The sequence below is a fragment of the Frankliniella occidentalis genome, unplaced genomic scaffold, assembly GCF_000697945.3.
Source record: "Frankliniella occidentalis isolate FOCC.00 unplaced genomic scaffold, Focc_3.1 Scaffold4, whole genome shotgun sequence".
NCBI lineage: Eukaryota > Metazoa > Arthropoda > Insecta > Thysanoptera > Thripidae > Frankliniella > Frankliniella occidentalis.
Window position 1 is genome coordinate 4,421,029 of NW_026267134.1, and position 12,491 is coordinate 4,433,519.

Sequence of the window (12,491 nt, forward strand, 5' to 3'; positions counted from 1 at the left end):
ATTCTGGTCTGCGAATGTACTCGCTCTCCTGTCACATTAGCGCGCCAAAACGTTTCTCAGCAGACGCCTTTTACACAACACTTTGCTTCCCTATTCGACGCCCCTCCCCCTTCCCTTCCCACCGAACACACGCGCATCAGCTGAGAGCTCATTCCCTCTAAAATCGCCACCTGCTACCTGTCGCATGTCGAGTGTGTGTGAATCTGACGAAAGCAATGGATAGTCAGGATGTTCTTGAGTCCCTTTCTAAAGATGGTTATTGTTGTGAATTTGAAATTAAGAATGAAGACGAGTTAGTTGTACGGAGTGATTTTAAATGCGAAGATGATGTTGAAAAGTGGCTCAGAGCATTCAAAGATACCACAAACACTGACTACATAATTAAAGATAAAATGGCTACAACTCCAGTCAGGTAAGGTTTTGATAGAAATTATACAACATTACTGTCAGAAGGGAAGTGACAAGTTGACACGATATGCATGAGCATTCATGGGAGAGCGAAAGCAATAAGGGGCGCTAAAATAGCATAAATGACTTTTATTTTTATTTTTCTCAAGGTACATTTTTCATCGGAAATGGGCTTGTCAACTTAGTGATAGAAACAAAAAAGAAGACAGCAAAAGAAATAGGAAATGTCCTGTTGTTATTGACGTGTTAATTAAAAAAGTAACTAAAAATACCAAGAAAAATGACCCGTTTTTGAAGAGAGATGTACCACTGCCAGCTAAAATCTGTATCACAGGAATACATAATCACCAAATTGATAACTTCCGCTCCATGGGTTATCTGAGAATTCACCCTGATGTTGAGGAACAGTATTTGGATTACTTTAACAATGGTCATGGAGCTGCAGACGCACGCCAGATTCATGAAGACAAGATTATGTTGGAGGATGATGGGGAAAAAAACTTGAGCAATGGTGCTCTAAATCCTCCTCTAAGAACTGTTCAATACTTGCACAGACGCTGGCTTCTTTCTACTTTTGGTATTGCATGGTCATCCACAGAACCACTCGATAAACTTAAAGAAAAAGTGGAGACTTACGATGCTGAAGGTAATAAAAATAATAGTGAATACAACATGCGTACAAACATCAAATACTTTTCAAACAATTACTTTTACTTATCTTGAGTGTTTTATTCTATTACAGGTGTCGAAGTGCACATTGACAATGTTGATAAATCCAGGTGGTGCATCCTAATTGTTACTCCATTAATGAAGCGTGCCCAGTCACTCCCAGAGGCAAGTGAAATTATTTTCACTGATTCTACGGGAAGTGTTGATGCCCAACAAAGCATCCTCACATTGGTATTGACTGCGACAAAAGGGGGAGCAGTGCCTTTGTGTGCATTAATTCACAATAGAGGAGATACTGAAGGTTACATCCAAGCGTATGGTATGCTTGCTTCAAAGTACCCAAACTGCTTTGGAAATAAAAAGGTATGATTATGCACAAACTCATTTATTTTTCTTATTATGTAAAAAAAAAACAACTCACTGCTTACCTCTTTATTTTTTTAGAACCCTGAAGTTTTCATGACAGACGACAGCAACATGGAGAAAAGTGCATTGCAAGCAATCTGGCCAGATGCTTTGCAATATCTATGTCACTTCCATGTTGGCCAAGCGGAATGGAGATGACTGTGAGACTCAAAAGGGGGCGTTCATCAAGATGAGAGGCAGAGTCTGCTACGGTTATTTCAAAGTGTGAGTAAATACCAGAGTATTTTTGAAAAAAAATAGCAGATACCTCTAATTTACTTCTTTTTTTTTTAAATGTCAGATAATGTATGCAGTACATGCTGATGAATATGAGGAAGCAAAGGATACATTCAAAGAGTCATGCTCTCATGAGAAGTATAGGAAGAGAGTTGATGGTTTTCTTCAAAGAGAAAAAGAGTGGGCGAAAATTTTTCGGTCACAAACATTAAATAGGGGGCATAACACAGACAATTTTGCTGAGGCTTCTATTCGAGTTATAAAAGATATAGTGCTTGGTCGCACAAAGGCCTATAACTGCTGTGCCTTGGTGGATTTTATTTGTCGTGTTTGGAATAAGCACCTCACAAAAAATTTGATGCACTATGCCTATGATAGAGAGAATAAGCCCAGGTACCAGTACAATCGACTGTGCCAAAAAATGCAACCAGGTATTGTACTATATGTTTAATTGATTTGAAGTTAATGTAGTTTCAATATGGAAAGACAAGCTCAGATGGCGTTGGAATCTTTCACTCTTATAGAAATGGCAGAGAAAATCAAAGTAAAAGACAGAGACTTGTATGAGGTACCAAGTGAAAAGACTGGAGAGCTGGCCTATGAAGTGAATTCATTAGTTGGTTGGTGCAGTTGCCCGGTTGGAAAATGTGGCGCATTCTGCAAACACCAGGCACTTGTCTACTCCAAATTTCAATGTGGCTTCCCAAACAAACCTGCAATTACATACATAGAGCGCTACAAATTGGCCTTGCTTGCTTTGGGAGAAGAAAAATGCCCTCCTCTCCGATTCTTCTTGGACTTTGATGAGAAGATTAACGCTGAGGAAGTAAGATAAATATCATTTTATTAAGTAATATAGCTATTTATCTATCTATTTTTATGGCCCCTGTGTTTTTTCCTTCCCTTATATCAGGAGCTCTATATTTACAATTCACTGGACTCGATGATGGGAACTTATGTTTTGAATGAAAACAATGAGCTGTTACCAGTTAGTGAGGTAACAAACGACTCCAATGGATCTGCTGACAATTTGACCCAAGTTAAGGTAAATTATGAAGGTGCTATAACAAAACTGAAACTTAAATTAAAAACACAACTGACATTAATTTGTTTTGCTTAGGTTGATGAAATGGACACAGAGGTAGACAATGAGATAGAACTTTTAGAGAAGAAGTTTAGAGACATACAAGATAACTTGCAAAAGATTGCGAGGGAGGGACCGAGTAAAGACACATACCGAAGAGCTTTGAAGTCCATGGTGCAGCGGTTGAGTCGACCAACAACACCAGAACAAGCCATTGAAACCTTCTTGCGCTGGAAGGCAGCATCACTATCACTGGCAAGAAGAAGGTCAAATATGGGAGTGCAGCCCACAGCGATTCAAAGAAGAAAGGAGGGAAAAACTAGGGGAGCAAAGAGAATAAGAGCTGGTAGGCCTTACAAAAAAGAATCAATTGCTCGTAAGGCTAGTGGCAAAGAAGCACTACCTCGCAAACTTTCAGCAAGTGTAAATGCAAACAAAACTCACATCAAGTCTCACCAAAAAAAAATGAAGTAATAGATGTAAATATGTTTATTTTACAATTTCAGTTTGAAATTTTTATCATAGTTTATTTATATTGAGATGTATTTTAGCAACTATGTATTTTAGCAACTAAAATTTTCTTATTACTGTAAGAAACATGTTATTAGTTAGTTATAAAATTTTGGTATTTTATTGCAAAATGTGTGTAAGAATAACTTACTTTCTGACTCAAAGCCGTTGCTTTTTCTTAACCCTGTTTCCTTTCTCACCTTAACGTACGTTGAGTATAAACGTACGTTGAGCAAAGCCAGGCGTGTTGTGCGCTAATATCACAGGAGAGCGAGTTCATTCGCAGACCAGTATGCAACCATCATACACCTAATTTCGCTTTAAGGAATCCAAATTAAGGCTTGACGCGAGACGCGTACTTTGAAATCACGTAGTACGTAGTGCGCTAAGTGCGAGTGCGAGTGCGAAGCGCGCGGCGGCGGCGCCAAGCGGGCGTGCGTCGCGCGCCGCGCGTACCGCTGAATCCGCCATACGGCGCTGAATCGCGCAGGGAATGTTTATACGCAGCCGGGCCGAGAGCTCTGCGAGGGCAGCGTCTTTTGGTGTACTCTGTGTGGGGGTGTGCGCGCTGGCCTCAACAAAAACAAGGGGGTGTGCGTAAATAACTTTCAAGGGTTTTTGGAGAAGTTTCAAAGCGGTCGGATGTTTATTAATACTCGGAGGGAACACCATTCAATAATAAAGAAAAGAAACCAATGTACTAGTTTTGACAGATTTTGCAAATCTGTAGTGTTCTTCTTAGATAAATTTGCAAGCACTTGGCAGTGCACTTGTAAATATGACATGATTTGGTGTTCTTGACTTGACATACACGACTCCCCGAACAACTACAGAGCTACTTCAACAAAACGCTCCTTCTGCGCACTGCAGTCTTGACTATTTAGCTGAACTGTCGGGAATGCCTTTCACCACCACCACACGCCGTGGTGGCGACGCCCCCCCCCTCCCCCTCATCCAGGAGTAGTCCGCCTTCTTCACGCCGACGCCGCGCTTTGCTTGCTCTGCCGTTTGCTCACACAACCACCACCGGCCGAGATTGGATAACTTTCGCTCGGCACCGTCGAGCAACAGCTGACTACACCATCTACTTGTTACGGTATAGGGTTGGCGTTGGCGGCGCGCGGGACAGAGGAGAGCGGGAATGGATTGAAAATGGTGCAAAAGTTTTTTGTGTCTGGACTGTCGATGATTCAGCAGCCGCTAGCGCTGTGCGGCGGCGCCATAGCGCGGCGCCAGAGGCCCCCCCGATAACTTGATTACACCCGGAGCCTTGGGAGGGATGACAGAAATTAAAAGATGAATTGTTGGACTGTTAGTTGGGCGTGGAGCGGCGGGGCGCGCGGGGCTGGACGGGGTAGGGGGGGCAGCACAGATAGGACGGAGACAAAGACCAGGGATATTGGGCCGCGATATCTCCCTCGCTATACCATTTTGCTGCTGGCGGCCCTTTAAATGCTCCGTTGTTCCGCTTTAATTTTTTTTTGTCTCCCTCTTTCTCTCTCTCTCTTCTATCTTTCTGTTCGTCCCCATGTCTTCCTCTTTTCACTCGCCCGCCTCTATTTTCAGAGCGATTTGACCGTGCTGCTAAATACTGCTGCTGGGTGAAATGGTCATCATTCCCATCGCTGTGATCCCAAAGCAGCGTCTGCTGCGCAAATATATTTTTTTTGTTCTTTTATTTTCGACGACGCGGGGCGGTTTTCCCGCAGCGCGGGCGAGAGTATATGAAATAGAGTGAAACCTCCTCGTAACCATACCCATCTCTACATCACTTAATTAGTGAACCACTGTAACCACCGCAACCGTCAAATACTGCGCCAGAGAATAGACTTTCACAACAAGACAAGAGTGTGTGAAATAGAGTGAAACCTCGTCCTCATAAATTCGCCCCTCTTATCAATTACCGCGCGCGAGCCCTGACGTGTGCTGCGGGGCTCTCGGCTCGTGACGCGCCACGCACCACCCCGGCTCTGCTCTGGAGCGGCGGCTGGAGCGGCCCGGACAGGCAGGCGGGGGGCCTCTGCTGGAGTCTGGCGTCCCACTACCCCGCTGCTCCTCCTTTTATTCGATAATATCGCTCCTTATTTGGGTGAGCGCTCCAACCCCTGCTCCTCACGCTGTCCCGTCTCTCCCCTCTCTCTCTCTCTCTCTCTCTCTCTCTCTCTCTCTCTCTCTCTCTCTCTCTCAACACCCTCTTTCTGTCTCCCTCGCTCTCTTTCAACTTTTCCTTATTACACGCGGGGGGTGCGACATGCCCGGAGCCACGCCGGAGCGAGGCGATAGTGGTGCCAGTGTAACACTTTGTAGCTCTGGAGAAGGGGAGGGAGGGGAAAGGCGAGGGACTTTCGCTCTCCCCCCACACATATCAGTAGGTGACACCTTGTCGGCGTCATTTCTCCCCCCGGGCGCAACGACCAATATTTCTCTCCTACCTCAATTTTATCTCTATCTCCCGCCGCTCTGAACGCAATGGAAGACAACGCAAAGAGGAAACACTCTGTGGCGGAACTCATTTCTAAAGAAATCTTTCATTGCTTGTTTTTCTCTGTTGCGCGGCGACGGCAATGTTTGTTTCGGACGAAGTGGCTGGTTCCGGGGGAAAGGGGGTGGGGGTGGGGAGATGGGAACCTCTCCCTACTTCGGCCGAGGAGTTTGTGAGATTCCTGTAGTGTCGCGCTCAGAAGTGGAATCAGTATCCGGAAAAAAAATTCATAATGGAAGCTCATGGAACGAAAAAGTTCTGAGCCTATCTCCCCCCTCCCCCCAGCCCGTCCACCGAACCCCACTTACTTGCGTTTGTTTCTGCTAGAGACACTAACACATTGCATTCCGTCTCCGCGGACTGCCGTCGTTTTGGATCCACTTCGGCCCCACTTTTATTATTTTAGGTATTCGCCCTCTGTTTGCTCCCCCCTCCCTTTCCTCCCTCGCTCTGTCAACTGCAGGCGCACGCATATCATTGCTGGTGATTCCGTTTGCAAATATACTACCCGCGTCCGGACTCTGCTAGGCTAGGCCCTGTCAGCTTTATACACGGGATCATAGGAATTGTTTTTCACCACGGTCGGTCGTAAAACGGAAACGAGTAAATCAATAAATTCGGTGTCGGGGTCACTGTGTTGCAGCGGCGTCATTTGCTCCTCGTTAAGGGTGAGGTGGGTTATTGCCGCTCAGGCGACGTAGCAGAGAGAGAGAGAGCTTGTCCGGCGCTCAGAGCATTTGATTTCAGCGGCCCAAGCAACGGAGCGTACTACTCACTCGCCATTCCCCCCTCGTTCCGCAATCCCGCATCAGAGGGAACCGCCGCTGGGCTGGGGAGCATGCGGCCCTGGCGCGTCAGTGGCAAAGCGCTCTCGGAGTGCGCTGGCGGAGCACGCGCGCTGTATCGAGGGGGTGTGATGGGAGAGAATTCGTTCGCCGGTGACGAGTGGCAACTCGGGCCCCCTGAGGTGTGCACTCTTGATCGGAAGTGCGATTTAAGGGGGCAGCGGGTTTCCTCCTAAAATTTGATGAGATTCCAAGCTGCGAAATTCGGTATGGGAGAGGCTCGTTCCACGCCCCCTTTCCCCCGGGGTTGCCGCCCCCTGTTGCACGCTACCGCGCGCTAAGGTAATCCTCGATAGTGCGTCCGTTATTCCCTGCCACGTGCAGTGGTGCAGCCACTGCGAGCGCTCTGAGCGCGTAATAGGCAGGCAACATACCGCATGCAGCGTATGCCTGTGTTGCGGGCTAGCCTACTCTGGATCTCACAGGCGCTGAGCCAGTTAGCCGAAAAAAAAAATATGTGGGAGGAAAACCAACTCTGGGGCAGCACTATGTCAATTCAGAAGTGTACATTGTATACTTAAACTAATGCGTACATTGCAGTATACTAAATGCAGTATTATGCCCATGTACGCAGAAGCATGTACGCATTTATAAATGCGTACATGGACATGTATAAATTAATTAAATTATACATGGCATGCACGCTTTATTTAAAGTAGACAATTTGAATTGACATAGCACGCACGAGTGAAAGGTCGTTTTCAATGTTCACTAGCGGCACCAGCAGCTCTTTTTGAATGCGTTTGCCGGGCCGGGGGGTTTAATCCGCTTGTCTGCGCTGGGCAGGAGGCCCCCGCTGCTGCTGCTGCTGCTGCTGGTCGATGGCCGATAGCAGTGTGGACTGTGGGTGCAACTCTCCTCTTTCTCCCTTGCTCTAGCTCTGCTGCCCCTTTCTCTCCCACCATCCTTTTTCCCCCTCGCCCTTACGCTCTCACTCCCACACATAGCTGTGACGGATTTATGTGGGGTCGTTTTGGTTTTAATGCGCTGCTTTATTAGCTGGCTCGTCAAATGTTTGCGAATCATCGGCCCCGGCGGATCAGTCAATGTGTTTGACGACTGCGAACCGGGCCGAGCGTTCGGGGGAAGATAAAAAGAAGAGTGTCGTGTTTGTGCAGAAAGGGGGCGAGGTATATATCTGCTTTAACTTAACGCGCGGGTGAGCCCGGCCTGGTCAAAGGTAGGTTTTTTTCCCTCGACCTTTCGATAACAGGCTGAAATGTTTCGCGCCAGGGGATTTTAATGCATTTGGTAAATACTGTGCGCACGGGTTCGGAGGGCTCGGGTCTGTCAGATAATGTAGAATGCTTCTAGGCAGACGTTTGTGCACGCCGTTTTCCTGCATCTGGCATCTGTGCCATCATATCAGTTTTTCCTGCTCGATGCGTCTGCTGTCTTTATGCTCGAGTCCGAGGGGGCAATAACTCCGAATTCAAGTATGATTCCTGGAATCCATGATTCCCGTCGATTCCCGTCGATTCCCGTCGTGATTCCCATTGATATCCGTTGGTTTCCGTCGTGATTCTCATTGATTCCCGCTGATACCCGGTGACTCCTGGGCCTTTGTGTACACAAACAAGTGCGGGACGGACTTTTCCTCCCGTATTTCGTGATATTGGTAGTGCGGTCTCCGATGCTTACTCGCTTGGCCGGTATGGACGACAGATTTTCCCGGAAAAGAATAAACGATCCACCAAGGCTTTGCGAAGCTATTTATACCTTTGTGCGCACCATACTGCTGATTTCAAACGATTGGGTGGCAGGTAAATGGCTGAAAACTTTAGCCCGACCACATCTCAAACTGAATAGGGCTAGGAGGGCTTAAATTAGAGGCCATATACCCGCCCGATCGGAAACACTGGCACCACGACCTGTCGAGGCACTGAATATCGATATAACATCTGCGAATCTTAAACATACTACTACAGGCACAAGAAAAATCGTTGTACCTGAGAATCAGAATAAAATGTGCGTCGCGTGCGCTTGATTTATACGGATTGCAGACCGCTCGGCGTGGACGAGAAATTGAATGTGAATAAGGCATGGGCCGCTTTGCCCGGAGCAGGTTAGTGCCGGGTAGGTGTGTGGCCGGCCGGGCTCACCCCCGGGGGGAGCGGTGACGCGAGGGGTGCTCACGCGGCACATGCATATGCAGGGTGAGTAGGCGTGTTGGAGCATAGTTAGCATCATTCATGGCCTTTGGACGCGCTTCGGATGCGGGTGGGGACACGCGATGCGGTACGGTCCGGCCTCCCCCTCTTCCCCTCCGCATCTGTCTGCCACCCCGTTGCTACCCGCCCCACCCTTGTTACACGCCATCGCACCCCATAAAGAGAAGGCGGTGGAGCGGCGCTCCGTCGCCACGTATTTTAAAAAATATGAGACAATTGCACAATTTATCGCGTGATTTGGGGACGTTTTTACGACTGACGCGGTATTTTTTTTATAAGCGCGAGCGCTGCTCGCGCGCCCTCGCGCTTATTTTGCGAGTGCAGCCCACCCCACCGCCATATAGCGGGGCGCGCCGATGGCCAGTTTTCCCGTTAGTTGTTTTTGTTGGTTAGGTCTCTGTTTTGTTTGGTCGAGAAATTACTTCTTCCGAGCCGTGTCGACAGCTGTTACGTCCCTACTCACTTCTGTTGTGCGCACGCGCGCTCGTGTGGTCCGGCTGTTTGGCACCGCGCGGCGGGTGGCGGGTCCTGTCCGGGTCCTGCACAGCCTTCCCCGAGCAGGTGACCGACCGCCTGTGCCACCCTAAGGGAGCCCCCCCCCCCCTCAGGGGAGCGCGGTAGTTGATACATAGCTGGTCGTGGAGCCCCCTAGGCTCGCCTCTTCGTTCGCCCCCGTGGCACACCCCTGGGCCAACCGCTCTCCTCTATTATGATTGCGCCTCACACATGCCGCGCGTTACTTTGATAAGAGCAACAGTCGGGGCCGGAGTTCGTCCTAGAGGCTGTTCTGCTGGAGCCTGTGCTAGAGGGTGTTCAAGGTCCACGGTCTAGGAGGCTGCAGGCTACTGGAGCCTGTAATGGAGCCTGAGCTATTGCTGGAGCCTGTGCCCGAGATGTTGCTGGAGCCCGTGCTGGAGTCTGTACCTGATCCTGTGCTGGAGCCTGTGCCTGAGCCTGTACTGGGGCCTGTGCCTGAGCCTGTACTGGGGCTTGTGCCTTAGCCTGTACTGGAGCCTGTGCCTGAGCCGTCGCTGAAGCATGTGCTGGAGCCTGTACCTCCTGAGCCTGTGCTGGAGCCTGTGCCTGATGAGCTACTGGATGCTCTGTGATGAAGTCTATCTGTACCGGAGCCTGTGTTGTGCTGCGGAGACTGAGGTTGCGCCTGCCTGCCCGCCGTCCGGTGGCCGGAGCACTCGCCAGTGTGTGCGTGCGATGCTGAGGAGCAGATATCGAGGGCGATTGCCCGACAGGCTCTCTCCGTCGCACGGCGCGGGCCCCGCCTCGCTTCGTCTCTGTCGCACAGCCGCTTCCTCATTGTGTGCTCCGCGGCGCTGCTCGGCTCGACCGCTCGCCGGCTACATCAATCAGCTATCAATCATATTCGCTCGAGGGCCACTCACATCATTACGTGCCAGCTCCAGCCCCGAGGGCGCGCCGGCGGCGGAGGGGGAGGGGAGCTGGGCCGCTGCGTGGGGAGGGGATCGGGGGACCTAGTGCGAGCCTGGGGTTGAATTTAGGCGCAAGTCAGGGACCATGTGACGGACCTGGGAAAAGACCGTGGTAAGGACCTGCAGAAGACCTACGGAAGGACCTATGCAAAGAAGCAGGATCTCGGGACGGTCGTTGTTTGAATCTTCACCCAGAAAATGGTACCCTTGAAACAAGGCGAAATACGTCGATTTACCTTTAAAAATTCCATGCGAAAAATTTTCTTTAGCTTGGAGCAAATGTCATCAAGAAAACTAAAAAAATCCTAAATCACACATTGTTTTTACCGTGGGGATAGGCTGCACGGAGGGGTTGTTCGTAGAGGTGAGCCAAGGGTTGGACTGACGTGAGGGGGTGGCCTGAGCCTAGGGATTGACTGAGGGGCCGGCCCAGAGGAACCAAGAACATCTGGTGCTGGAGCGGGACAGCGCTCAGCTGCTAGCCGGTCGGACGAATGTCGCGTCTGCTGCTCCAGAGACTCCCCAGCGGAACGGATCGGCTCGAGGGGGGGGGGGGGAGTGGGTAGGCTGACGTCGGGGATGAGCGTGAAATTTGATAAAAACGGAAACGAGGCGATCCGATTTGGCGGGGCAGGGCCGAGCACGTGTCCCGACCTTGGCCTGCGAGCTCCGCGCGGTGTAGGCCGGCCTCCCGCCGCCCGGGCGCCCTCCATCCCCTAGAGGTGGGACCCGCACCATCCCTTTTAATTCTCGCGCTTTAGTCCTGGCAGCCGGCGGGTCTTTGAGCAGCCAACAAGCTCGGCGGCATTAGGTTCTTGCTCCGGCGGAACCCGCGAGTCAGCACGCCCCGTGTGGGGTGTGCCGGGTGCCCCGCCCCGCCCCGGGCCACACCCGGCCACACCCCGCCACGCTCTGTGGACACGCTGGCGCTCCCTCTAAGCGACTCCTGCACGCCTCCGATGGGTCCCTATTCCCATCCCCCCCCCCCTCTCTCTCTCTCTCGTCTGCCGCTGTTCCGGGGCCGCAGCAATCTGTCTTCCCAACTCCTTGCGCGCTGTTGGCTTGCGTGGCCTGCTTGGCTTGCTTCCCGACATGGTCAAGTTGTGGAACCGGTCGGCTGGTCCGGTCCGGGCCGTCGTGTGCCCCGGCTCCCTCTTGCACTGCCAGGGCCTCAGCCAGGGCGGGCCGGGGCTCTCCTCTCCGGTCCACTCTACTCGGGGAGGAAATGGCCGTGACACGACAGGTGGCCCGCTCCGCTTTGCCTCTGCAAACGACAGAGTCGTGTTTCTCGAACGAGTTGGGTGGCATTTCTATTGCGCATATCTGCGTGCCCTCTAACTCGACCCCGCAAAAAAAAAATGTCTCTCTCCTATCTCTAAGACAGTCTCTAAAGGCTGGTGGACCTGGCCTCGGCAATCTGGTGTACACCCACCCTGGCAAAATATTCGTCTAGCTATCTGGCAAACTTGACAATCTGGTGCACCACTCTACAAAAGGAGTTGAGGCTCCCTCGATAAAAACACCCTTAAAATCGACATTCCTTAATATTGCTCTCCCTAAATTCAGACCCAGTCACACTCGTGCTGAGATTTGGGTCCACACCAACTATCTTACTATCTTGACTTTTTTTTCTTCATTTCAAATGACACATTTAAGTTTCCTGTCCGGCTCTTTATATGAAAGAAAAGTAAATTTTTTTAAAGGGGTAAAATAAGAGATATTTATTGTTGACGCGCGAGGGCGTTTCGTTCGCCGAGAGGCCCGGCTCCACCCAGCCGCGGGCAGGAGGACACGGCCCACTTGTTCCCTCAACGTGAGACCTGTAATGGAAATTTATTGCGCTGGTGCACGGGAGTGTGGGGGTAGGGGTAAGAGGGGGTGGGGGTGCACAGCGCACGGCCGCGCGTGGTCGAGCCTGACCACTGACCAGTCCAATGTGTTTACGATCTGCGATTAATTTCCCCCTCTCCCCCTCGATCGGTCGGTCGGTCGGTCGGTCGCGCCCCCCTGTACACTACTTAGGCCGCCCGGGGGAGGTGAGGTGTGTGGAGGGTGGAGACGGTGGGATTCGCTCACGCCTATTTGTCGGGAAGGGAAAGGGCAGAAAAGTGAAAGGGAGAGACCCCTGCGTGTTTGTTGTGTTGTGCGGCCTGGCGGGGTGTGGGGCCAGGTAGCGCAAAGGGCCAGCAGATGAATGGGCGCTATTCGCGCAGTCCTGCTGCGTGCCTCCCT

At 50.7% G+C, this 12,491-nt stretch overlaps 2 protein-coding genes across 2 annotated transcripts in view; both read left to right on the plus strand.

Annotated features, from left to right (window-relative positions):
• LOC127749662 (uncharacterized) overlaps positions 1 to 12,491 on the plus strand; it is a 78,990-nt gene that overhangs the window by 35,083 nt on the left and 31,416 nt on the right. The gene's annotated exons all lie outside the window — the stretch shown is intronic.
• Positions 2,760 to 3,352, plus strand: LOC127749663 (uncharacterized). Its single transcript, XM_052268742.1, has one exon. The coding sequence runs from the start codon at positions 2,849 to 2,851 to the stop codon at positions 3,275 to 3,277; it is 429 nt and encodes a 142-aa protein (XP_052124702.1). The 5' UTR covers positions 2,760 to 2,848; the 3' UTR covers positions 3,278 to 3,352.

What these genes read in the sequence shown, in the direction of transcription:
- LOC127749663 (XM_052268742.1), top strand. Translation starts at nt 2,849, where the DNA reads ATGGACACAGAGGTAGACAATGAGATAGAACTTTTAGAGAAGAAGTTT.